Source organism: Larus michahellis, chromosome 12 (assembly GCF_964199755.1).
Source record: "Larus michahellis chromosome 12, bLarMic1.1, whole genome shotgun sequence".
NCBI lineage: Eukaryota > Metazoa > Chordata > Aves > Charadriiformes > Laridae > Larus > Larus michahellis.
Window position 1 is genome coordinate 5,768,009 of NC_133907.1, and position 25,888 is coordinate 5,793,896.

General features: G+C 54.4%; 2 protein-coding genes across 2 annotated transcripts; both read right to left on the reverse strand.

The window, feature by feature from the left end:
- Positions 1-7,363: 7,363 nt before the first annotated feature.
- Positions 7,364-14,791, reverse strand: CDK5RAP1 (CDK5RAP1 mitochondrial tRNA methylthiotransferase). Its single transcript, XM_074605394.1, has 14 exons — positions 14,526-14,791; positions 13,740-13,843; positions 13,226-13,260; positions 12,394-12,494; positions 11,996-12,206; positions 11,059-11,179; positions 10,536-10,766; positions 10,222-10,319; positions 10,053-10,108; positions 9,806-9,936; positions 8,779-8,928; positions 8,203-8,343; positions 7,974-8,055; positions 7,364-7,724 (listed from the first exon to the last, which is right to left on the reverse strand). Exons 1-13 carry the CDS (start codon positions 14,737-14,739, stop codon positions 7,975-7,977), a joined length of 1,674 nt encoding a protein of 557 aa, XP_074461495.1. The 5' UTR covers positions 14,740-14,791; the 3' UTR covers positions 7,364-7,724; position 7,974.
- Positions 14,792-16,082: 1,291 nt separating this feature from the next.
- On the reverse strand, positions 16,083-25,637 carry LOC141750388 (bactericidal permeability-increasing protein-like). Its single transcript, XM_074605387.1, has 15 exons — positions 25,455-25,637; positions 24,414-24,528; positions 23,742-23,870; positions 22,941-23,096; positions 22,406-22,469; positions 20,340-20,403; positions 19,763-19,854; positions 19,422-19,598; positions 19,112-19,171; positions 18,814-18,981; positions 18,433-18,500; positions 18,199-18,241; positions 17,770-17,833; positions 17,149-17,225; positions 16,083-16,432 (listed from the first exon to the last, which is right to left on the reverse strand). Exons 1-15 carry the CDS (start codon positions 25,567-25,569, stop codon positions 16,385-16,387), a joined length of 1,440 nt encoding a protein of 479 aa, XP_074461488.1. The 5' UTR covers positions 25,570-25,637; the 3' UTR covers positions 16,083-16,384.
- Between the last annotated feature and the right edge of the window lie 251 nt (positions 25,638-25,888).

A 25,888-nucleotide genomic window follows, 5' to 3' on the forward strand; every position in this document is an offset into this window, starting at 1 on the left:
TTCCCACCCTTACCCTGCCCTGCGCCCTGCAAGCGGCTCCTGGAAATGAAGCCCAGGGAATGCGTTTTTCTTAGTCTTAAGGAGATTCGGGTGTTTTCAACACTGACGGGCTTTGCTTTTGACACTGCTGAAGATACAATGAGAAAAATCCCTCCAGGCAAAGGCACTTGGCGGGGCTGGCAGCTCTGCTGTCCCCGTGTTCCTGGTGGCAGCAGCACTTCCCAGCAGCCCGACCACTGGGGAAAGTGGCTCCAACCCAGCAGGAACCGAGACGCCGGTCATGGTCCTCCTTGGAATCATGTGAAATAATTCCCTTTTGCTTCAAATTTCCTAGAGGGACTTCTTCTAATAGGGATGAGAACCTGCCAGGCACACGAAGCACTGCAGCATCCCCCTGCCGTTGGCACATTACAATATCCCATATACAGTAACGTGTATTTATACACGTAGCCAGGGACGAGGGCATCCTTCGGCTTTGGCCAGGCTGTGATTTCCTCTCTGCAGGTCAGCAGCTGACATGGGCTCAGCCAAACCACCACGGGCCGTGTTGGGTTTCCACTGCACGGGGCGGCTGCGCTGCTCGAGCCCGTCCTGCTGCCTGCAGCCCGGGGATGCCATCTCCCAGCCAGGCCTGCTCTGCTCCTTGAAATTCTGACGTTTTTAGGCAAAATGCTGTTCGGAAACCTACTTCACTGCTCGATCTCGTCAGTGCTCCAGGTAAAAAGTCAACATTGCGGACAATCTCCATGCTAAGCACTGAATCGCGGCTCATGAGGCTGTATTTTCCTTTAACCAGCGGCTCGGCTCAGCCCCGTTCCTGTGGTTTGCTGCTGCTCCATCTCCCCCCGCATCCCAGAGCCGGGGCCGTGCCTGAGTCGAAGCTCCGGTTCCTAAACCCTCAACTGTAACAAAAGATCTCACATCACTCATGCATGGAGATCTTTTGCTTTTTCCAAACCAGCTTTCCAAAAGGTCACCCGCGTCCCAAACCTGCCCAGAGCAGCAGCACCCATATCTGACCTCAGGGGATGTGGTTCTTCTACCACAGCTTCTGCCTCCCGCAGAAGGGCAAGGGCAGCATCCTCCTGGCATCACACCGGCCTCACTGACTCCAGTGACCACAGGGGGTCGGGCCCGAGGAGCTGAGGATGTTTCGGGCTCTCTGCAGTGGGGGGGGGCTCTGCCTGCTCCCCACCAGGAGGAAGGACGCTGGGGCCACAGACCAGGCAGAGGCTCTGCTGGCCAGGAGGTCCCTCCAGAGGGTTTCTGGCCATCCAGGATTTTGGGGTGTGTGGTGGTTGGAAGGGCTCCGACGGTGACGAAGCTGAGCAGTGCCATGCCCCAGGAGCAGGCTCCCTGCCCGAGCACATCCTGAACGTGCAGCATGTCCCTGGGGCATGGCCCAGACCAGGTTTCTGGGTGGGAAAGAGGACTTGTCCGGGAAATAAGAGCTGTGAAGCAACTCTAGCCCCGGGGCTATTGCCCAAAGGCTGGAGCTGCTGCCCTGGGCACAGGAGCGGGCACACCGGGAGCCTCCCTTGCAGGAGGGGACACAGAAAGTCATTCTCTGTTTTTCCCAGAGAGCGTCCAATACAGCTGTCCAAATGAATTGCACCACCTTTGCTTCACGGGAGGCATTTTAATTACTCTATTGACTCATGCTCTTGAGAGCACCCGGCGTGGCAGAGCTCAGCCCGGCATTAGAGGGATGCAGAGAGACGGAGCGAGGGAGCACGTGGCCGTCCATTCCAGCCCCAGGCCATCGTCCTTCCCTGCACACACAGCCGCGTCCAGCCCTGAGCAGTGTCTGACCACCTTCACATCCCTGATCCCTGCCTGACTGTTAAATAACCTAGCCAGCAGAGGGAAAAAAAAAAAAACAAAATACTTGACAAAAAAATATCTTGGAAGATATAGAGTCATTAATGAAAAGCATCAGAAAATAGATATCGAGTAATGACACCACAATGAGAGCTTATTAATAGGGAAGCCTAAAGATAAAACTAATTTAAACCTGATGAGGCAGGACATGTCATCTTCAGGAGAATGAGACATCAATAGTTAGCTGTCAGTAAAGGAAAGAAATTGCTCACAAGGGAGGAGGGAGAGCCACAGGGCTCCCAAGCCCCAGAGAACAGCAGTTACTGTGACAGACTTGTAAGATACGCTCTGAATTCACAAAAACCTGAAAAATTGGAGCTGCCATTCACCATCAGCGCCCCTGTCATTGACATTCAGTTCACAGCCCAGAATGGCTCCAGGGAGGCACATTGCTCTGGGGAAGGGCTGGGGACAGAGGGAAACGCTGCCGGGGTGGGTGGGCTGCAGAGCAGCTGGGGGCTGGCCTGGGGGGGACATCAGTGGGGGGAGGCAGGGGAGGCGGGCAGGCCTGCTGCGGTGGAGAGCCCGCTGTGTTTCCAGCATGGCAGAGTTCACCATCAGCAGCGGAGCAGCCTTTAGGAGCAGTTGTACCCTTCCTGCTGGAACCCGGCCGCTGCCAGTTCCAGAAAGGAGTCAACTAAAGGTATAACTGATTTTAGAAACAGAAGACGTTGTTTTAAAAGTTCTGTATGTTGCATTAAATCCCTAAGCTTTACACAAAGAGCTGGCTTCAGCAGTGGTGATGGAAAGCTGCCGAAGGAAACCGCCATGGACCTCCAGCCCACAGCAGCACTGGTGGAGGGAGGAGGAGGAGGAGGCCTGGGGGAAAAAAAGGGCTGGCAAGTGCCTGAAGCCTGTCTACTAAAGTGAAAACCCACGAGAAAAGAGGAGAAGAGGGAAGAAAAGTGTTTCAGCTTGGCGCATCGCTCAGAGGCAATGCATCTCGTCACCTGCCACCGCTTCAGCAGAGCGGAGGTCTTCAGCTGACCTAAAGCAAACTGTGCTTACAAGCTGCCATCAGGGAAAAAATGTCAATCTTTCCCTCCAACTTCATTGATATTCAGAGGGAAAACAGATTGCAGAGCACTGGGGTTGCTGGGGAAGGACGTGACACACCACAGCCAGCCCCGGCGCTGGGAAAAGCCCAACTGCTCTGCCTTGGCAAGTCTCGGAGAAGGGAGCAGGGCTGGGAAGGGGGAGCGTAGGCAACGATGGGCATCTATGTTGAGGTTGTCCTCAGGCCAACAAAAGGCGGTGATGAGCAGCTCAACACTGGCCGAGAGCGCCCGCTGCCGCCTGTCCCTCCTCCCCGTAAGCCAAGACCGGAGGACAAACAGGTTCGCTCTTTAGGGCTGTGTGATGGGGGCGGGGAACGGAGAACAAACGGGCTCTTGTTCTCTCTGACAGCGACCTTTCTGCCAGGTGACCGTACTTGTGTGTTCGTGGTGGTGTCCAGCCTCTCTCAACACACATCGCAAGTAGAAAAAAAAAAAAAAGGCTGCAGGTTGTGTGTTCTGAAATGCCGGTGGCAGGAGATGCCTCGGGGCATGGCCAGGGCTTGAGTGTAAATGTCACACTAGGTCTGTGCCGGGAAAACTGATCTGCCAAACGCCTCGTTAGGTGTTTGCCCACGGGGGTAACTGGGGCACAACTGGCTGGACGGAGGCAAAAAAAAAAAAAGTTTGTGTGTTCTCCAGAGGGACCCTGGGACAATTGCCTGGGAAGGAGGGAGGTGTTGGAGAGGGGAAGCTGGGCAGGGCTCTGCTCACCCCCGAAAGGACCGGCCGAGCCCTCGGGACACCGATGTAACCACAGCCCAGCACGTCCTCCAGCAGAGCTCAGCCCACCCAGCACCGGAGACAGGACCCCGCATAAATCCTGATGCTCCGCAGTGGTGGGACAGGCTGGAAGGAGTAACGTGCTCCTCCCTCGTGCGAGAGGCTGGGTGAGAGGGCAGAGCTGCCATTACTGTTGCTGTGAGTCGCTGCGTAACACTAGGATCTCTCTGACACTCACCTACAAGCCCGGCCCCGTCCTGCTGTGGGGGGCTTGAGGGAGTCGGGGAGTCAGAGAGGTGCGAAGGAGAGGAGGTCCCCGGAGCTGCTTTGCTCTGTCAGCAGAGGCTGCGCTCAGAATGACATTCCGCTTTAAGCAGAAACTAAATTAAAACAAACCAAGTGGCTGAAGTTACAGGGCAGGGGCTGCGGGGCCCGGCAGCGCCGTCCTGCGCCCGACGCTCGCTGTCGCTGCAGCCAGCTGGCCTGGGCGCGGAGGACGGCACAGACCTGTTCTCAGCAGCAGTAAATCCCAATTTTAATCACTCCATACCTGTAACGCTGGACCGGGTCGGAGCTGCAAGGATGTGCCAGGGTCCCCAGGCGCAGGGGCTTTACCGACAGCCACAGCAGTGACCCGCCGCCCAGCACGGCACAAGTCAGCAGGAGCGTCCCGAGGAGCTGCTTCGTGTCTCGTTTATGCATCCGACTGAAGTCCCCAGAGGCTCGCACAGGCCGGAGGCTGCCTGCCTTTTTTTTCCCCGAGCAGGGGGAGTTTAACCTGTTTTTCTCGCAGGTTGGCTTGTTTGCTGAGGGACTGTCGCCCTCTCCTGCAGTCCCCTCGCCTCCCGGCCCTGCCGGTGGCAAGTGAAGGTTTACCACCTTGGGCACCGACACCGAGCCTGGGCTAGTTCTGCATGTACCAAGCATGGCTCCTGGGCTCCTTACTGAAGGTGTTTTATGCTGATGCTCTGCATTTCATATACATCCCCTTAATCCCCCAGCTCTTACCTAAAGAATCCGTCTCAGCAAAGGAGCTGGATGTAGATCCATAGATTTATGACTTTTCCTGTACTTTTCCCGGGGTGTGTGTCCTCAACGCAGCATTTCGTGGGAATGGTTAAAAGGTGGTGGGTCTCCTTGGCTTGGGAAATCCACTCTGCCCAATACTGGGAATACAAACTTGGAACCTCGGGACTATAAAGAGCAGAAAGAGCAAGCAGATAACCCCAAAACCATGTGAATAAACACATTGATCGCTCTGACGTGCTTTTTTTTCTTTTTTTTTTTTTTTCCTGCTTTCTCAGGCTGGTGACTTCTGGCCTGGTGGTGTTATTGCCAGTGGTTTCCATCCTGAGTGGATACAGGAAAGCTGGATGCATAGAAAAACTCTGAGGCTGCACAGCGAGGAGGGATTTAGAGTCGTGGGTCTGACCTGAGGAAGCCGCCTGAGTCATCCCTAAAACACACCACCACCCAGCATCCAACCAGTAGTGTTTTGCCTCCGAGGAACATCTCCTCCTGTGCCCAGAAGCAATTGGAGGCCAGCAAGGGCTGACTGCAGCTCCTTTCCAAAAGATCAGGATCCAGCTTTCGAGTTATACCAGGGCTGCTGTCTCCTGGAGCCCCTCGGGAACGCACCAGAACTTGTGCCCAGAGTTTGGGATATGGAGGCGAGGGCTGAGCTTCATTACAAAATGCATCTTTATGAGGACACTTAGAAAATGGGCAGAAATTAAGATTTTTAAACACTATGCTCTGGATAACAAAAACCTAGCAGGCCTCTTTGCTGGTAAGAAATCACAGATAGTGATGTTCCTACCAAGTTTGGATAGTAATTCCTGGATCCGTGTTTCTCTACAGAGCGGAGATACAGTGCATGTTTACTTTAACCAGTATTCCAGTTTGGACCCAGAGCTGTCTCACAGCAGCAATCCCAGCAAAACAAATGCCTTCCATCCCTGAGGTATGCTGAAATGCCGCAACACTTCAGCTTCCAATTGCACAGGTATAAATCAGCATGGGAGATTTAAAAATCCCATGGAGTCCAGGACTCTCGTCCCTGCTCAGACTGGGAAAAGAAACATAGAAGAATGAGAGCGAAGCGGAATGAACACGAGACAAAAGTTCAACTTTCCCCACAGCCGAATTCAGGGAGCAGATCTTCTGCCAAGTGATACAGAAACCGCATCCCACCTCTAGCCCCCGAGAAAAAAACATTCCTGCTTTCAGGCAGTGCCAAACGACTAACTCAGCCTCCAAGGTCACTCTAAGCGCTTCCTAATGGTTGCTTCGCTGCCTTAAAACCTCAGCCTTCATTCCTGAGGCCTATAAAAACTAAGGAGGCGAGGCAAATGGTAAGCGCTACGGCTCCTTGGGGAGTCTGTGCAGCGAGCATTATCACCTCCTCATCAAAATGTAAAACCCAGCTCTCCTCCTCATTAGTCTCTTGCTCTTAAAATAATGATTGTAAAACGACCACAGCTGGCCTCAAAGCTGGATGGAGCGGGGAGGGCGCACTGCAGTCTGCATTTCTCGCTTGGCATAGGTGCTTGTCAGGAGAAGGTCAAAATGAACAGTAAAAAGTAGGTGTTAGCCCTTTCCAGGGGGTGCCGGCTTGGGCCAGGCTTTCAAGATGCATGGGAAAAACCTGCTGAAAGAGATGCTGCAGAGCAGTGAAAACTGGGCCATTTACCCAGTTGTTTTAATTAGCAGGCACATACTGGCTCCAGTGCCTGTCACTTTTGAGGGATGATGCTTATACATCCTGCTCCTTCCTTTGGTATCTCAAACCAAACAGCTTCTCGCTGCCTCTTCCTTAAAATCCCGCTGGTCAAAGGCTTACACTCGCTAGGCAGCAGAGGTCCAAAACCTGGCATCTGGGCCCAAGACCATTTCCCATTTGGAGGCAGGATTGCAGAACAGCCCGGTGTACGTATTTGTTAGCACTCACACTGACTAATGCTGATTGTGCAGATTCACTCCTACAAGAAGAGAATCAGCTCTGAGATAATAAGCAAAAGGCATTTGTTTCTTAAACTTAAGGCCTGATGAATATTCGGTGAACCATGCTGTTTTCAAAGAGATACAATTATATCCCAGAAAGAGCTGAGCAGGAGAGAAGACTTTCTAGCAAAACCCTTTCATGCTTATTTAAAAATTCTGCAAATTCACATAGTGGCTGCTCTATTAAGAGTTGATCAGCTGTTCCTTCCAAATTTGACACTGGAGAGAGCCTTTTACAATGATTTATTTTAATAACATGGTTACCTATATTAAAAGGGATGATTCTTTCTCACATCTCATAAGAGAGTTTACTTACAAGTGCAGGTTATGGGTGTTTGTTTGAATTTAGCAGATCAGCCTGGAATATGACACAGTGTGGCCAGGGTTAGCTGCAGGCTGATAGAAACAAGGGTCTGTCAGACGCACTTAAAGAAGTTATTGGCCATTTCAACTGGTACGGCCATATCTCTCCTCCAGCGAGCAAAGAGCAACACATCCATAGATGTTTGGATTACAAAGCTACACTTAAACTTTTTACAGGCTGGAGGTAACCCTCAGCTGGCAGCCAGTCCTTAGACGCGTTCCCTTAGGCCTGGAGACAGGGAAATCCTTCCTCTCCAACCTACATCCAAATAGCCCCAGTGCAGGGGTAAGGGTGCACTCCCTCTGCCTCAGATACAACAGATTAAGCATCACTCATGCACATTAACATCATTTTATATTCCACAGTTCAGTGCCATATTCCATCATACAAGCACAGTGCAGGTTCTTCCTTGCCCTTTCCAAGCATTTTACAAATAGGGAAGTTACCAATATTTGGAAAGAATTCATCACAATCTTCTCCTGTTCACTGAGTTCTTCATGCCCTTTGGCAGTACTGCTTCCATCCTCCAGCAGCTGCTGGAGCTATATTTTCTAGGCACTACCAGTTTTTGCAGCTCCTAAACTCAACCGAGCTAGTAGGAATGACCTGCTCTGCAGGCAGACGTTTCTCGGGCTGGGCTGCAGAAGACGGGATCGAAGTCAGAGGACAGACCGTCAGCACTGCAAGGGGGGGCCAATCTGACAGCAAGTGAAAATACAAAAATCACACTGGCAAGTCCATACACAGCATCCATCCCTTTTGCCTACAGACTTGCATGGATCTATGGGTGCAGTTTGTTGCCAAAACAGAAAAATATATATATATATTATTATTTTTTTATATATATAAATATATCTCCCTGTTTCTACCCCATCTCCACCTGACGAAGCTTTCTTGTTTCTTCCTGGGGAAAATGTGCTGCTTTTGCCCACTGGCAGCAGGGATACCTCAACGAGAAGCCGCAGAGCGGGAGAGGGTAGTACGACAGAGCAGAACTCCCTTCAAGGTCTGAGAGCTGGCAGAGGTTACCTGAAAGAAACAGCACAACAGTCCTCAGGAACAGAAAAGCTGAGGAGGATCCATTCTAATTTTAGGCTCTCCTGGCAGCAGCTGCTCTAGAGAACAGCACTGAGCAAGAAAAAGAGCCCAAGGAAACAAGTATTGCAGACAGGTCACCTTCACCACCACATAGTCCCCTGGCTGGGCTCTGACCGGAGCCTTGCAGCCCGCAGCATCCTCTGTCTCAGCATCGCGGAAGATCACCTTGATGTTGCCGTCATTCCTCCCACACAACTCCGAGGGAGAGCGCTTGCTGGGCTGAAAGGAGGACAGGGAACATTACCTGCATGGCAATAGCTCTGATTCACTGCTGGGTTTTACTGCCTCAGGAATTAATTGAGTACTATTGCCAGTATTAAAATCCACGTTCCACATTGTTAAGCATGCCGTGTAACAAAGTCCCATGGCCAGAGCTGCTGTGTTGACACCCACACACCAAAGCCAATGTTTCAAAGCTTGCAGTAATTCAGTGCTTGGCCAGAGACGTGTCTCTGACCTATCCCAGCCCCCTGCGTGCAGCTCAGTGCTCTGGAAAAATCAGGCTGTCTGCTTAAGAGTGAAGATATGGTCTTGGAGTCCTAGGATTCTGCGGGGACAGTGAGAGGGGAAGGCAGAAGTGATGATTGCTGTGTACAGCCTAAGAGCCTCTTGGCCAGCAAGAGGGGAGGACAACTCTGTTCCAGGCACACTCACCCCCTCCACAAGCACCAGCTGAGACTGGCCCACCATTGCCTCGTTTGCCCTTGCAGCCTCCTCTCGGAAGACAGTAATGAGCTCCTCCAGCCGCCTCTGTTTTATGTCTGCAGGCACGTCGTCTTGCAGCCGGTGATAAGCCCGGGTTTTCTGTAAACAGACAAAGCAAATATGGCTCCTCAATAACCAGACAGTCCGACATCAGAACCTTGTCTGACCCCAACCAGCCTGGCTGCTCTTCAAGCAACAGCTTCCCACACGTTACAGTTTATATTTACAATCTCATGAAAGGCTTCCAGCGCCAGCAACATCCTCGAGATCCTCACATTCTTTCTGCACCACCTTTTTGGCAGAAGGTTTGATTTAGGGTGCTGAGCATCAGTGGATGTGTGAAGAAATTCTGCATCTCCTGTGTGAGATGTCTCTTTTGCCTGTCTGTCCACAAGGACAGGCAACGGATTCTATTACTTCAAGTCCCATGTGCTGAAAAGTGATCCTTTGCTTCCTTATGTTTCCCAATCTCCTGTCTTCTTCCCCATCAGCATCTTACACTTTGGAGAGTATTCTAATGGAGACTTGTCAAATCTCCACTCTTCTCATGGAAATACCTTCTGAAAATTCACCATTTCTTTGCAGGCTCGATTGACAGCCTCTGGAGCTGGGCTGGAGCCCAGCTACACCAGCAATTTCTCATCAGCAGGGAAAAACATACCTGCAGCCAGGTTTCTGCAGACATGGCTGCTTCCTTGCAATCACTCTGAAGCATCTGCAGAACCACGTTACCCAACCACCAATCAACCATGACACCGACACAAGGGAGCTGGAAGCCTTTGAGGCACAACGGTGGCCCTTGCAGAAGCACATGCCCTAGAAGTGCTGCATGCAAGCAAAAAAATCTACCAATATACCATGTCTTTAGGTATTATTTTCAATGGCTTTTTTTATTTGGTGTCTCATTGTGAGAAACAGCCCTCAGGGATTAGGTGAGATACCCAGAGATAAGAATCTTCTCCATCCTTGCACTCACCTGTCTCATGCTGTAGGCAAACAGGAATCCTATGTTGTAGCGGACTTCCCGCAGCAAGGACACGGTCTGCTGGTGATCTTCCTCCGTCTCTCCACAGAAGCCAGCAATGAAATCACTGCTTAAGCTCACTCCTGTAACAGAGACGCAGCTTTACACTTCCCTCAAGGAAGAGACAAACACTTCACTCAAGAAAGGACAGGAAGATACAGCTGTGCTGAGCTCAGACCAAGTTAAAGAGAGCCCCTACCTGGAATGGACTCACGCACATGGTGCACAAGCTCTAAATACGCTTCTCTTGTGTATCTGCAATGAAGAACATATGGATTTACTAATCAGGAAACCCCAACATTGGTGAGGAGAAACCAGCATCCTAAATCTGAGGGTAGGGCACAGGACTCCCCATGGCGGTCACTCACCCTCGTCGCATGGCCTCCAGGACTCGTGTGCTTCCACTCTGAGCTGGGAGATGAAGCTGTTTGCAGATGTTGTGTCGCTCCTGGATAAGCTGCAGGACCTGTCATGGACAATCAGGAGACAGTGTTACAGAGAATTCAACTCTACCAGGATGCCAAGGGGAAAAGTCTTCCCCAGGTAAAAGCCAGCAAGTTGCAAACCTGCTAGCTTTAGTACAAACATGCCCCCTCCCAGGAGCTGCTGCTCCCATTCCATGATTCCATGTTCCATTTGGGGAACAGGGCGGAGGTCCAGCTGCTTATTATTTTACACTTGCCTCATCGGGAAAATCCTTGGGGTGTGGAGAGGTGAAACGGATCCTCATTTCTGGATCAATTCTAGAAACCTGGTCTAGAAGATGTGCGAAGCGCAAGCCTCCTGGTTTAGCTTTGTAAACTGTGCTAAAGCCACGACTGAGGACTGGGGCAGCAGCTGACTGAAACTGCACCTCAGACATATCTCGAAAGCTGTTGACATTCTGACCCAAAAGGGTCACTTCTTTCACTCCCTACAAAGACAAACAGAGAGGAAAAAATATAACCTGGGTCAGATAGCTAAGCTGCAAGGGCAGCCACGGTTTTACTCTTACTTCAAGGAGTCCCCAGGGAAAGCCCTCTCTTCCCTGTCTGTCTCAGAGTATTAGAAGGGGAATCAAAAAGCCACTGGTGAAACCCTATGATGACCTTGTCTCCACAGACAAAGGTGGTGTCCTTGGTCAAAGGTATCACTGAAAACACTTTCAATGAGACCCATCCTTCTGCCCACGGTTAAGGGCGGGCAGGAAGGCTGCTCTGCCTCACCTGATCTGAGAGCATCCTCACTTCTTGCAGGATGGATGCGATGGGGCGGCTCCTTTCACGGCCACGGGTGAAGGGCACAATGCAATAGCTACACATGTTGTCACAGCCCCGCATGATAGATCTGCCGAGAGGTAAAGTACAGGTCATACTATGATCGTTCCGTAAGAATCATCCACGTTGCATCCTGCCCTGCTTTGACCTGGCCCAGCACTGCTGCCTTCAGCACGCACAGGACCAGCTCAAACACAGCTCTGCAGCTTCCTCTTACAAACTGCTCCAGCCAGAGCTGGCTTCCGCTTGCTCCTAGCTAACACCTCCTAATTTTTCACGCACATTTCCAAGAAACTCGGAAAGCAACTAATGAGGCACAGACTGGCACTGCAATCTGGCAGTGATGAAAGATTCTTCTGCATCCTGTTCCTACAGAGGGTGACGCTGTCCTTCTGTCCTCTATGGCCACACTGATCAGAGTCTGATTTCATGTTTGGTAATCTTATTATCAAAACTAAACAAATGGAAACAAACCCCACAGAAGTTACAATGCATGGAGGATTAGAAGAATTAAATAGGAGAACCTGGGGCAGGACATAGCAGAAGGCAGGAGATGAGAGAAGCATAGACTTTAGAAAGACGCAGACGTCAGTGGACAGAAACCACTCAGTGCAGCAGCTGGCTTAGACAATCAACGTTCTCAAAGGAGAGTAAGAGAAGCCTGCAGACAGCCAGAGCACGGCACAGCCTCTCCAGGGCTCAGTCAGACAGCGAAGAAGCAGCAAACACACAGTCTGGTAGGCTCATGCTTCTGGGCTGCCGGGAGCGAGTGCAACCAGGCATTGCATCTCTTGGGTAGCTGCTGTCACCACCACGTCTGCTCTGCACAGCAATATTTCCAAACCAGAACGTCAGAAACATGCACAGGAAAAAAAACGGTACTTACACAAATGCTGTTGTGCCACCTGCACTAGTCTGGACAGGCAGAATATCTGCGTAAGTCTCATCTAGCGATAGCAGGACATTAGCAGCTTGCTGGCCAGACTCTGCCACGGCCAGCAGCCGGGGAAGGTCACGATACGCATCAGGGCCTGCCACAATATCCACTAGCTTCTCCCTGTGCAGAATCTCCTCCTTAAGCCTCTCAGCCATGCATCCTGCCGCCAAAGGAGAAGGGTCCTTGTGAGGACGTGCCCACCCTCCATCACACCTCTGCACCCCTTCGCTAGCTGCTTTCACCCTGCGGAAAAGGCTTGATGCCACCAGAGGGGAAGGGGAAACGCAGCACGGTGGGATGTGGCACAACAGCGTGTGCTACCCGCAGCTGCGCATCCCACCAGGTACCTAGAATCCCGATGCGGAGAGGTAAGCGAGCCTGCTGCCGCCGGGCTTTCAGTGCCTTGAGGTGCCGCAGGCGATTCCAGATAGCCTGCTCTGCCTTCTCCCTGGGAAGCCAGGAAAAGAGTGGTTATTCCAATTGTTGCACTTTAACAACCCCCCAACACGAAGCAGCTCGAGTGTTTTGAGAGGAGAATTCAACTAAAGACAGGGAATCATGCACCTGATGGATCTGATGGTGCACAAAAGCGCCGTTTGTGGTGGGTGGATTATGGCTTGACTCTATCTTATCTACTATCATTTAGCTCGCTTGGGAGCATCAGCACTGCAGAAATAACTGAGGGACTAAGCGCTTGTGGAGAAAAAGTCTGCCTTAGCCAGCCAAAATGAGCTACCTTGCAAGGGACAATGAGCATTTGATATTTCCTGCGTTCAGAAAAAACAAGCAAAGTTCCCTGTATATTTATATTCCAAATTGCCCCTAAATGTATTTCCCAAATTTTTAAAGTACAGACTCTGTACTAGAGAGACAGTCAGCTCAACAGAAGACAGGATTAAAAAAAATTAAAAATTGTCAAAGCATAAATCTGTGCAGGTCTCTAACGGCCCATGACACATGCACAGAGCTTACACTACCAAAGAGCTTCTTCTCACTGTATAGAAAAGCAATTCATAGCACAATTAATGTTACGCATTGTAGCTAGCTCTACCCTCAACTGAACAGGCAGTTTTAACATCTGCAGGCTCTCTTCCTCACACAACACATTTATTGCCTTGGTTTTCAAAGGGCAATTCCTTGAAAACTGTCCAAACCCAGCAGTGACAAAAATTTCCTTACCTCACGGAACAGGTGACAAGGAGAATCACATCTGCCTAAATTGAAAACAACAAAAAAAAGATGAATTTGTAAGAGCCAAACAGTGACTACTCATGCCCTGCACAGGTAACCTGAAGAGGCAGGCTATAAAACTCACTTAACTAAGTGAAAAAGATCTGCCTGAGTACACGGTGGGTTTCAACAAACTGAGATGCAAGAAACTAAGAGAAGACAAGCAGAGTCCTCCACTTAATGGGAGAAGTAAACTCAGACAAGGATGAGGCATGAGCATCCTGCTGCGTCCAATCGCTCTCCAACTGAGAGGAAACTCAGCAGTTTAAAGGAAAAAAAAACCCAACACACAGCTTTCCACCGTACCTGTTAAGTAGCTTCCTTTACCCCACAAAGCTTAGACTGCAAAAATCACAACACCCTGCAGGATTTCACTCCATACAAAACCTGCGACTCGCAGGCACAACAGTAGTGCGATGCCCTGGCAGAGCTGAGGGACAGGAGAGCTGCCAAGGTGCCTTACCTCATCCAGCTCCTTTGTCCTCCTGTACCCGTTCTTCTGCAGGATGGCCCAGGCAATCTCTGTATCATTGACGTTCATCTGGCAGCCATAGGTCTCCAAGTACACTGCAACAAAGGCAGTGTGACGCAGAAGCCTGCCTCAGCTCTCGTCTACAACCTATTCCTATGACCTTTTCCATAGGAAGGAACCTTCGGTCCCACCACTGGGGAGGCTCTGGCAAGCGTCACGAAAGCCACCTTCGCTTGCAGCCCGTAAATGATAAGCCAAAAGTAAAGTCGGACTCTGGGAAACGTGAGTGCATCAGAGCGTGTCTCTCCGACACGACAGGTCTGGCTCAGGGCTTGCAGCGAAGCCAAAGCGGTGTTATTACTGAGATATAGCATTTAGCACAATGAAAGCCCCCCTCCCCAGGGCATCGCAGCCTGAAAGCTCTGCTGTGGCCCCGGCCGGCAGCCCACCACTTGGGCTGTGGAGGGGTGCCAGGAACACCCGCTCCCCAGCCCCTCTTCACGGCGGGGGGAGACGCACCAGCAGGCACACGGCCAACGAGCCGGATTTCTAACATCAAAATCCCCTTTCGGGCCCCAAAAGCACCCAAACTACCCCTTTTCCCCCACGCACGCTGCAGCGACCCTCCACTCCGGCTGCGGGGCACCACCGGCCCCTAGGGCTGGCCTTGGCCCGGCTGTAAGGGCACAGCCGCAGGGCACGGCTAGGCCCAGCCCCGGCCCGGCCACCCCACGGCACCCGGGCCGCCCGCGGAGGGGGAACGGCGGCACCACAGACCTGTCCCGGCCCCGGGGGCCGAGCCCGGCGGCGGCTCGGGCGGCGTCTCCCCGGCGGCGGCCCCTCTCAGGAAGTGCCGCAGGTCCGGCCCCGCGGGCAGCGCGGCCCCGCGCCCCACCGGCCGCTCGCCCGGGCCGCAGCGCGCCCGGCGGGCGGCCCCGGGGCCCGAGCGGAGAAGCCCCGCCGCCCGCAGCGCTCGCCCCCAGGGCAGCATGGCCGCGTCCCGCCGCGCCAGGCCGCGTTGCCGCGGTGACGGCCGGGGCGGGGGCGGCCCCGCCGTGCGCCGCCGAAGCCGCCCCGCCGCCCCCCGGCCCTCGGCGCCGCGTTCCGACCCGCCGCCGTTCCGGCTGCCGGGAGGAGGCGGGGAACCGCCGCGGGAAAGGGAAATAACGGTGGAAAGGCGATCGTGGAATCACGGAATGGTCTGGGTGGGAAGGGACCTTTAAAGGCCACCCGATCCCACCCCCCTGCCGTGAGCAGGGACATCTGCAGCCACACCAGGTTGCTCAGAGCCCCGTCCGACCTGACCTTCCAGGACCTACAGGGGGCTACAGCAAAGACGGGGAGAAACTTTTTAGCAGGGCCTGTGGTGATAGAACAAGGAGTAACGGTTTTAAGCTAAGACTAGATGTAAAAAATTTTCTACAACGAGGGTGGTGAGCCCCTGGCCCAGGTTGCCCAGAGAAGCTGTGGCTGCCCCATCCCTGGAGGGGTTCAAGGCCAGGCTGGACGGGGCTTGGAGCAACCTGGGCTGGTGGGAGGTGTCCCTGCCCAGGGCAGGGGGTGGCACTGGGTGATCTTTAAGGTCCCTTCCAACCCAAAGCATTCTGTGATTCTTTTTCTGGATGACATACCTGTAGAAGCCTTTCTAATTATTCTTTGCATCCCTTGACGAGTTCAGCTCCAGCTGATGGTCTGTGGTGTTTGCCACAATCACACAGATAAAAATAGCCGAAAAAAAATGTTCCTGCTCACCCGCCCTCTCCCAGGGGGCTCCTGGCAGACCATGGCCAGCCCCAGGGAAGGTACCACACACTCAGACAGTGTTTCAGACAGTGGTTTCAGCTAAAATAGAGTCAATTTTCTTTCTAGTGGTTGCTGTGTTTCAGATTTGGTAGGAAAGGAATGTCAATAATGCATATTGTTTCAGTTGTTGCTAAGCGGTGTTTATAGTTTTCAAGGACCTCTTTTCAGCCTCCCATAGAAGTTGAGAAGCCTAGACAGGAGGATGGGATGGCCAGTGGAATATTCCGCACCACAGATGTCATGCTCAGTATATAAATGGGGGCCGGCTGGGGGTGGGTACTCGCAATCACTGCTCAGGACGGTGCCAATTCACTGAGCAGTGACAGTGACTTGTGTCATTATTATTATTGTTATTTTCCTTTTCTGATATTGTTGTATTAAACTATCTTTATCTCAAACCACGAGGGATCTGGTTTTTGTTTTTTCCTTTCTTCTCCTTTTCATCCTCTTCTCCCTACCCTTCTTGAGGGGGGAAGTGAGGACGAGCAAGCTGCTGGCTGAGGTTAAACCACAACACGGTGACAGCACCACCACAGTCACCAGACCAACGCTGGCCACCTTTATTGCCGTCAAAGGCCTCTGGCACAGGGAAAGAGGGAGGGGAGGGGGCCAGGGACCCCCAGCTCCCAGTAGTGCTGGATGAGGACCCAGTGGGGGACACAGGGTTCAGGCCACGGGATGCTTCTGCCCCCAGCCGCGGTCCAGGGCAAGGCGGGCAGTGAGGAACGCTGCAGCACAAATGGTAGTCTTCAGTTCCAGCGGTGGGTCCGGGTGGAAAGAAGGGGCGAAGGGGGCATTGTTGGTGCTTGAGGTCCTTCTCCGTCACCTTATCTCTATACCCGGGGCTGATAGCGAACGTCTGCTCCAAGCAGCAGGAAATTCTAGGAGAAAGAAAGCAAGCGTGGGGCTGCAACAGGCCCTGGCAGCCACTTTCTGTTGCAGGCTGCTGCGTTCCCAGCGCCCACCACATTTCGGGGTGGGAAGATGGATGGGCACGTGTGGTTCTGCCCGCCCCGTGCCTAATTTTAGCCCTGGAAAGGCTGTGAGGACATTTCACAGCCACGCCTCGCAATAACTGTTCAGCATCACCGTAGTAGCACCCCTCTGGGGCTTCCCCAAGGCCTCCCACAAGAGGGACTTTCTTCACTTCCCAGAGCCAGCACGGCTCCTTCCACGGGGGCTGGCAGGCGCTGCCTGTCCCGGAGCAGGCAGATGTGTCCAACACACACGCAGCATCCCACCAGGCACCACCAGCCGGGGAAGGTGGGAGCTCAGGTACTGCAGCTGCAGAGCTGCACGGGCTATAAAAAGGTCATTGGAAATTCTGGCCCCGGGTTTAAGAGCTGGAGAATGGGACAGCGCTGCCCTGGGGGTGCAGAACCCAGACCCCCACCATGTGGACAGGACAAGTTGGGCTCTGGTTTGCAGCTCTGCTGCTGGGATCCCCGCTGACCGCCACATCCCAGCACGGGTCAGGGAACTGGCTTTGCACCGTGCCAGCAGCAGCAGGCAGCCAGCCTCCCTGGCAGGGGGCTCGGGGGCGGTGAGACCCTGGCAGGGAGCTCTGGCACCAGGGCTGGGTGCTCCCCTCACTCACCTGGTGAAACCGCACGAGGGTATTGGAGAGCTGTATTCTGTCCGGCAGCGGAAGAGGGAAACCCTCATCTAACCTCTCTGGAAAAGACAACACACGTGGCCACATTGGGACTGGAATGGGAGCAAGAGGGAACACTACTGCGCAAAGCAGGCAGCCATCTCCTCCCTGCAGGGCCTTCTTCACCCCTGCTGCTCCGGGGGTAGGCAGAGGAAATTCCTCCCAAGCTCCACTGAAGGGCTGGGGGCTGCATGTTGTGATGTGCCACCCCCACCCCAGGCCCCTGCAGCCGCCAGCCCCACTCTGGCCCCATGTACTGGGGAGTCATGAGAAGCAGCGAGCGGGGGAGAGGGTCTGGAAAGCATTAGGATGTGCATCGTGCTCATTTTTTTCCATTGTGTTCACTGCTGGATGTGTGTCACAGCACCGAGAGGCTCCCGCTCGCTCCTGCCCACGGCCTGCCTCTGCCGGGTGCTTTTACTGCCGTCTCCTGCACTCGCTGCAGGCTTTACCCACTGATCAGGCTTGGCGACAGGGATTTAATTAGTGAGCTGGGTCTGCTCGGGCAGAGCGACCTGGCCAGCGACTACCCCAGCACCCCCATTCCCCCCAGCAGGTTCTCACCGTTAAGACGCGGGAGCAGGATACTGGAAGCGTAGATGTTCATTATGGACTGCAGTGTTCTCACCTGAGGAGCAGAGAGAGGGAGAAGGAAAAGAGCTTTAGTCTCTAAAAGAGCAGGTAACCAGGTACTGGAGGATAATTAGGAGAAGAAACAGAGACGAGGAGCTGGGATGGGCACGTGCTTCGCCAAAGAACAGCAGCTTTATCCTGCCACACTGTTGGGGTAGGAAGTGCAGAGATAAGAGAGGCTGCGGTAGCTGGCTCTGTGTCCTCTCCCAGTTTCCCAGGCTGAGGCGGGAGGCGTCCATGTAGTCAGTGTGGGGCTTGCGTGCAGCCCCATGTCCCATGCTGGGGTGCAAGAGGGGATGAGCCCCCCAGAGGCTCTTACCTCCATGCTGGAGGCTCTGGGAAAGGCCAAGTATAGCTCACCTGGAAAGTGCCAACATCTGAATGCTTCAGAGAGAGCTTCATCCTGCGCAGAGACAGAAGTGGTGCTGTAAAGGCTGTCCGAACGGAGGGAGCCATTCCCACTCTGGTGACACCTGTCAATGGCTGTGTGGTTCCCGCTTTCTCCAGCCCCAACTCATCCCCTCTGCACTGTCTCCAGGAGCCCAAAACAAAAGCACACCCCCAGCCACCGCACCGCACAGCTCCCCTCCTTACCTGCCCACGTTCAGGCTCCCAACTATGTGGCCAGATTTCACGTTAATGACGGCAGACACGTTGCCTGTCTGGGGAGAGAGCACAGAGCTCTGGCAGTGTTCACCGCACCTTATCCCAAACCAGACACCCCAAGGGAACAGCTCTGACCAGCCGAAACTCAGGGGGACTGCTGCCCATCCAGGGGCATGTTTACACGCAGTGTTAAATCTGACATTTGTCAGCTTGAATGTGTTTCTGTTGGGGACATCTCCACTGCACTAGGACTGGGCTGGTTTTGGATGACGTCCAGCATCTCTCCTGGCAGAAGTTTTGTAGCAATGGCTCAGCAATGCCGAACGCAACAGGACCAGAGTCACCACTGTAGGCTGTGCCCAAACTCACCAGGCTGAGGAGGAAGAGAGGAGCCAGGCTGGAGTTGGGAAGGATGGCGTAAGCCTGGATATCCACGACGGGCTTGAGGGAGAGCCCTCCTGGTCCGATGTTCAGGAATGGGGCGGAGGACGCAGAGAGCCTGAGCTTCATCGGCGTGTTTGGGTACATCTTCTCTAGCTGCAGAGGAGCAGGGAGAGGGTAGGGGCAGTGGCACAAACCCCCGTTCCTGGGGGACACCACCTCGCACAGAGCAAATCCCCAGCTGTGCACGGCAGGAGCTCGGGGGAGGGAGGGCTGGAGCACTCACCTGGGGTACGAAGGCTGAGAAGGTGGTAGTGTTCAAGTGAAAGTCAATGGTCTTTGGGATCTGTGGGGGGACGACAGTCACACTGGGACAATGTGACATGGCCAAGCCCATGGTGATATCAGCCTTTCTGTCCCCACACGCTGCTGTGCCCGACAGCCCCAGCCCCATCCTGCAGCCCCCAGCTCTCAGCCTCTGGGCAGCTCGTCGAGGGAGCCCTCCGAGACCGCAGGCTGCTGCTGGAGCTCCTCTGCCGACTGAACCCATTGCCTGGAGACACAGGTACAGCCCCTGTCCCACCTGCGCTGCTCACCATGGAGTCCGTGATTTCGAAAACCAGCGCTCCAGCTGCGTGGTAGGCAAAGCCGGCTGTGTTGAAGAAATAGCTGGAGGCCCCAAAGTAAACCATGCGGTCGTGATCCGGAGGCAAGGCCAGCGCCAGCGGAGGGAAGGGGACGGCAGAGCGGTGGGCCAGGGAGAAGAATTCGCCCTGGGAGGAGGGAGAGAGGTGAAACAGGGGAAGAGAGGGTGGTGGGACTCAGCCGCTGACACAGGCTGGCAAACAGCGTTTGCAGGAGGTACCTAAACCTGGTTCCCCACCCGCCTGCAGCAATGGCATCAGCCAACTCAAGCGTTCCCAGGGAAGACTCTCACCTTCAGTGCCACATCCAGGGACTGTGCAGTAGCAGTTGGGGGTGCCACCAAGGAGTAATCAACCCCAGCAATTGCATCTATCCTGGCTGTGACTGTAAAACACGGGACAAATGGATGAGTGAGAGGGACGTGGCACAGGAAAGCAGGGAGGAGATGGCCTCCACCGACATCCAGGCAGTGCCGTGCCTGGGCTTCCCGGTGCAACCGCTCAGTACCAGCTTCACGTGTGCTTGCTTCTGTTAGAAGTCAAAAATCACATTTCCCTCCTGACTGTGTCTCAGCCATGCGGACTAACTCCTTGGCACGAGGAATGGTCTGGTTCCCCTGGCTAAGGCAGCCCGTGCCCCCGCCAGCTCCGGGGCACAGCTCATTGGAGGCTGCGTGCAGATGAGCAGTCTCTGCAGCCAGACAGTGCGCAAAGTGACAAGTCTCTGCTGATGTGGTGTTCCCCAGCTCCCAACTTGGGTGCGGAAATAGAAGGAAATGGGGAGTGGACACAAGGTAAACCCCTGCCCTCATGGCTGAGAAATGCTAGGAAGAAATGCTCCTAAAAACCTGCGCAGCGCCCGTCTTGTACCTGGCAGGGTCTGGACGTAAGGCTGGAGCTTGCTGTGCACAGACTTGACCACGATATCACAGACCTGTGAGAGAGAAATGCAGCGAAGCTGAGCACGGGCAGCTCTGCCGGCGGTGGCAAGTCCAGATCCCCCAGGTCAAAGCCTCAGCCGCGCTGTCTGCTTTGCTGCCTGGTGCCATTCTTCTACCTTGCAAACGCCTGCGCCTCCTTAAATAAATGAACACAGAATGATATTTTTCTCTACTCATTAGGCAGCATATTAATTAAGTATCCAACTCAAAAGCAGGTTTACACCTGCAAACTCCTGCTTGCAGCAAGCTCCCCACCCGCAGTGCAGCTCCATGGAGGCCCTTGGAAGCAATCTCACTTGTGCCCTTAGACTTTCCCTATGGCCCGTGAGTGAATTGTGCTGAGCAGCCAAGTCTTGGCTGAAACAGAGCAACTGAAAGAGGTAACCCACCCCCGCAGGGGCAGGACCACTAATTGCACCCACAAAGCAGAGCTAACCTGAGTTCCTAAAGCTCGGTGCTGCCAGGGTAGAAGAGCAAATCCCTCTGCTGCTGTCATCCACGGGTGAAACCCCAGCATTAGTGGGAGATTTAATTGTGGGCTAAACACCAGCTCTGGAATTTTACTGCAGGACACAGCCCTGCAGACAGCTGAGATGATCTGCACAAGCTCTCTTCTAATGCTTTCCCCATAATGGCACGGAAAACGCCAGGTAGGATCAGGCCATCATCTGTTCAACCGGGCATCCAGCCTGCAGCAGCTGATGGCGAGATGCAGAGCTCCGGAGGAGCAGTGACCACTCTGACAGCAATGCAGCCCCTGCTGTGCTGCGCCAGGGAGGAAGAGGAGGGACAGAGCCTTGGGCACGGCCTTATTGACAGAGGGTTGCTGCTCTTCCCTGTGCCCAGACGATATTTGTCTGTCGGTCTGGGAACACCCCATCACTGCCTGGGAGGGAGCTACAGATGGGCAAACAGAGCCCTGATCCCAGTGACTGGAATCTCCCAGAGACTGAATACCCTGCAACCGAGAGCACGAGGACTGCAGAAGCACCTGCAGCGAGCGCCCGAGGCAAACACGGGCTGCCAGGGCTGGGGCTGGTTCAGAATGGGGCCATGCCCGGAGATCCCAGTGCAGCACAGTCCCAGCCCCTGCCCTCTCCTGCCCATCGCCCCTCGCACCATCTCACACATAGAGAAAGACACTGAGAAATGTGTGTGGGGCAAAGGGGGATCAGGGGAGGTGCAGACGCCAGCACAGCTCCCCTCCGAGTCCCAGAGCTGCCCTCCTTCCAGGAGGAAAAACTGCAGTAAAGGCCTTTGAGCCCCAGCTTTGCCCTGCTGCCAGTCCATCTGCTGCCACAGCTCCTGCAGCCTTGGAAGAGTTGCTACATGGCATCGGGAATAGCGCCTGGGCAGGATGGGATCTGCTGCGGGAGTGGGATTTGCCTGTTCTCCAGCTGCCTCCTTCCTGAGCAAGGTTCACATCCAGGGAGGCTGTAACTCCTGCCAGTTAGCCTTGTAGTAATTATTGCTAACAGCTTGTTTCCATGTCTTGTTGCAGGTCTCCTGCACGTCCCCTTTTGTACCGTGTGGACGGTACCGGGGCCTCCCTGATGCACCCCATTAAAACAGACGGCAAGGGTCTGAAACCCAGAAATAACAATCTCTTCCCCAGCGATCCCCAAAGCATACAGGAGCGCGGCCGTTCAAAGGACAGCTCTGGTCAGGTTTCCTCTGTTACACTGAGTTTGGCCGAGGCAGAAGATCTAATTAACTGACCACATGGAAGGAGAAGCCTTTGTTAATTAGGAACCAGTTACGCTGGGCTGTGGCAAAGGCTGCAGTTTTCCAATTCAGCCAGAGCCACACGATGCTACGCAGACTGCAGTTAGCGATGCCCATTCCTCCAGCTTTCACCAAACTGGCAACACACCCGTGTGCTCTGGCTCTAGTTACATCCCTGCGTGTGCTCTGATCCTTCTAGCACCTCAGCGACACGTGAGGGCTAAGGACCTCCAGAAAAACCTGGTGCTCTGCCCTCCTTCACTCACATACCTTGCCCTCCAAGATCTTCCGGAATTTGGACTCAATAGCATTATGGAAGAGGTTGTAAAGCCATCTGCAGAGAAAAACAGAGAGGAGTCGTCCTTTAGCTCAGAGGCTGCTGCAGAAGTATTTGTCCAGGAAAGGGAGACACTAGAGATGAGGCACATTTGGGAACATCATTCCCATCCCCATTTGGCATCTAGCTCTGCCTCAGGGCTTACAGTTGCAAACAGACCTGCTTGTAAACCACCTGCACGCCAGTCTACTGACTGCCTTAAATCTCCTTAAACGTGCAGCCACAGCAGGAGACATTTGGCCAGATTTAAGTTTATTCAGTTGCGCATCTGGATGAGAAGCGCATCGCAAGAGTCCAGAGACAGCTCGGCAGTGGTGTGCCAGTGCAGGCAGTACAGGGGCAGAAGGGGCAGCCTCCAGGGGACTGCAGATGTGCCAGATTCCTTGCACCAGGGCCTGGAAACCACCTTCCCATGGCAGATGGGCTACACACAGAGTATTTCTAAGCCTGGACGGTGAATTTACGTACCCCAACCTGCCCGAAAAGCGTACTCGGATGTTGGAGATGCGGGTGCTGCAGTAAGGGGTGTCAATGGTGGGTTTCCCGGAGGCGTCGTTGCCCAGCTTCAGGTTGATATTGACATAGATGTTCTCCACCCTCACGTCAAATGAACCATGGTCCCGGCTGCAGGGAAAGGAGGACAAGAAAGGACATTTCTTACCGGTGAGTCATGGCGAAGGCACCCTGAATCAGCCAGAGCTTTGGGACAGATCTATCTAGCTCAGGTTCTCCCTTGTAGTGAGCACTCAGAGGAGACCGAGAAGGCTTTTAAACCCAGGGAAAACCACTTTCACTGGAACATAAACTAGGAGAGGTAACCTTTGAGTAGAGAGGACCAAGATCAAGTAGGGGAGATGGGAGAGAGACAGGAGGGGTGATGCGCAGCTCCTGCATTGTCCACCTTGTTCTAGCCTCTCACTCTGCTTTATCCATCTCAGTGGTTGAACAAGTGGCAGAGACCTCTGCTCACCACCAGTCCTTGCTCAGGTCTGTCCCGCTTACACGTCATCTCCTCAGCCGCTTGCAAGTGGGCTAAACGCTGCCCGATCAGCTCCAAAGGCTCCCAGCATGGAGGGAGACCTGGCCGGGCTCCCCCAGAGTAAGGGGCTCCCAAACGTGCATCGGGAATACAGTGGCTGCAGCCCAGCTGCTGGGAAGACAAGTCAGCGCATCTGGAGAGAGCAAAGCAACAGCTGCCCAGACACAAGGGAGAGGGAGAGGAGAAAAACCACAGAGCCCAAGCAGGGAAGGGAGCAGCCAGGCACATACATGAAGTGTATCTTCACCCGCCAGTTCCCATCCACGTCGGCAAAGGCATTGGAGATGGAGACCTGCAGGCCCACGTTGGGGACCAGAGAAATCCGTGAGTACGGCAAGTGGAAATTACGAAGGTCCAATCTAAAAATAAATAAACATGAAATAAGAGAAAAGGAACCTGAGGGGTTCTGCCTCGACGCCGAGCACACAGCCCCAGCTCATGTCCTGCAATGCCTGGCAGGGACACAGAGAGGAAAGCGGCACTTTTGGAAACAAGATCCCTGCAGCCACTCAGATGGCAGCTCAAAACCCCAGGCAGCGGGAGCAGAGAGGTGCAACCAGGCAGTGAGGAGCTGGGATCTCTGCAGGGGCTGGGCTCCTGCTCCATGGCGTGGACGGGTGCCGTGCTCCCACAGGCAAGGCCACCTCCACCACCTGGGCTTCAACTGCAGAAAACCCGCCTGCACCGAGTGCGGTCACCCTGGTTCCCTTTTTCACCTTTGGGCAGAGAGCGGAAGCAGGAGCGTCTCTGCCTGCAGCGAAGTCAGGGCCAGCATCTCTGGGAGCTGTGGAGGTGACAGAACGGTCCTCGCTGCTCCAGGGTTCCCTGTCCTCCCCCACCTCTCCTCCCCTTGTGTGGGCTGGGGGTTCAGCAAGCTGCTCGGGGGCACTGGCAGGGCTCACCTGGAGAACTCATAGCGCACCTTCCCCAAGACCTTGATGCGAAAGTCACCCGAGAAGTCCGGCAGCTTCAACTGGGCCAGCTCCTTCTCCAAGACTGCAATCCCCTGCTGATGGGCTGCAGGGGCAGAGGGAAAGCGTCACCATCACATGCTTCCTACAGGAGCAGGGAGCTGTGCACCAGGAGCACAGAAAGGGTTAAAGGAAAAACCCAGGCAACGCCCTGGCTGCATTCCACCTCCCAGGCTATCTTTTAAGCCAATCTCAGAGCACAGAGCCCTCTGAGCACACTGGCAACTGCCTGATGTCTTTCCACTTGCAATTGCTAGAAGAAGGTGGTGGCAAGGTGGCATGGAAAGGGGGGAGAGGTCAGAGTACACCATCTCCAGGCTGGGCACTGTGAGAAGTGTGCGGGAGGTCCCAGGCACTGTGCCATCCCATGCCCAGCACCCTCAGGCAAAGCTGGATGGAGCCCACATCCCAGGCAGCAGCACAGCGTCAGTGGGTGCTGCATCCCTGCATCCATCTGGGAAGGGGAGTCACGTCCTCCTCTCCCGCACGGCTGGCAGAGCTGATGAGTAAATGAGCTGTTTCTCACACAGTGTATTTCAATCCATAACAGGGCTCTGCTGGAGCCAGGGCTCTGCCTGCCTCAATAAAACCAGCGCGGGGCCCATCCATCTCCGTCAATGCCCCCCCTGCAGCTCCCCACCTCCTCTCTCCTCCGCCGCTCACTCCTGTGGGGCTCACGGCTCGGCTGCCCAGACACAAGCCACAGGAGCGGGACCCTCCCACCCTGCGCCTCCCCCGATGCCACTGGGACGCAGCCCCCCCGGGACCCCGCAGGGCTGAGCCCTTTGCAGGGGCTCCATGAAGGTGGCGGTGGAGGCAGACAAGTGCATCAGCAGGAAGCCCTGTGCGATGGTGCATTCAGCACCCTTGGCCAAGGATCCCCCCAGACCCCTCACACTCCATACGAGTGCCCAGCTCCACAGCTCAACCACAAGCACGCCTGCGTGAAGAGAAAAGAGAAGCTGAACCCACCATAGTCCAAGCCTGCCTGGGTGATCCTCACCACGAAGCCGGGGTTGGTGGCCCCAGTGAGTGTCAGGAACAAAATCAGCGCCCTGCAAGCCACTGCCAGGCTCTGTGCTCCCATTCTGGCTTCCCTGCAGTGCTGTGTTGCCGCTGGGCTCTCCCTGCCCACACCGCCCTTATATCCATGCCAAAACGGGAACCACAGGCGAAGGAGGCGTGCAGAGCCACTGCCGCAGCCCACACGGGGCGTCCCCTACAGCCTCAGGGCTTCCTGCTTGGCTATGGCCCCACTCCTCTGCACTGGTGGCACTGGTGCCTACGGCCTGGCACTGCACACCTGCACCCAGCAGCACACATGGAGCCTCACCTCGCAGACAGGGAAGGGATAGCGGAAACCAGGAGGTGACAGCTCGGTTTCCAGCTCTATGTTGGGTGCAAGC

Excerpts from the sequence above, each read along its gene's own strand:
- CDK5RAP1 (XM_074605394.1), bottom strand. The coding sequence starts at position 14,739 with ATGCTGCCCTGGGGGCGAGCGCTGCGGGCGGCGGGGCTTCTCCGCTCG. Across the intron at positions 10,767-11,058 it reads TGAGGATGCTCTCAGATCAG|GGAGTGAAAGAAGTGACCCT; the intron begins GTGAGGCAGAGC and ends TTGTCTTTGTAG. Across the intron at positions 8,056-8,202 it reads GGGACTATGTGGTGGTGAAG|GTAACCTCTGCCAGCTCTCA; the intron begins GTGACCTGTCTG and ends TGTTTCTTTCAG.
- LOC141750388 (XM_074605387.1), bottom strand. The coding sequence starts at position 25,569 with ATGGGAGCACAGAGCCTGGCAGTGGCTTGCAGGGCGCTGATTTTGTTC. Across the intron at positions 19,855-20,339 it reads TTACGTCCAGACCCTGCCAG|TCACAGCCAGGATAGATGCA; the intron begins GTACAAGACGGG and ends CGTGTTTTACAG. Across the intron at positions 16,433-17,148 it reads CCCTCGTGCGGTTTCACCAG|AATTTCCTGCTGCTTGGAGC; the intron begins GTGAGTGAGGGG and ends TCTTTCTCCTAG.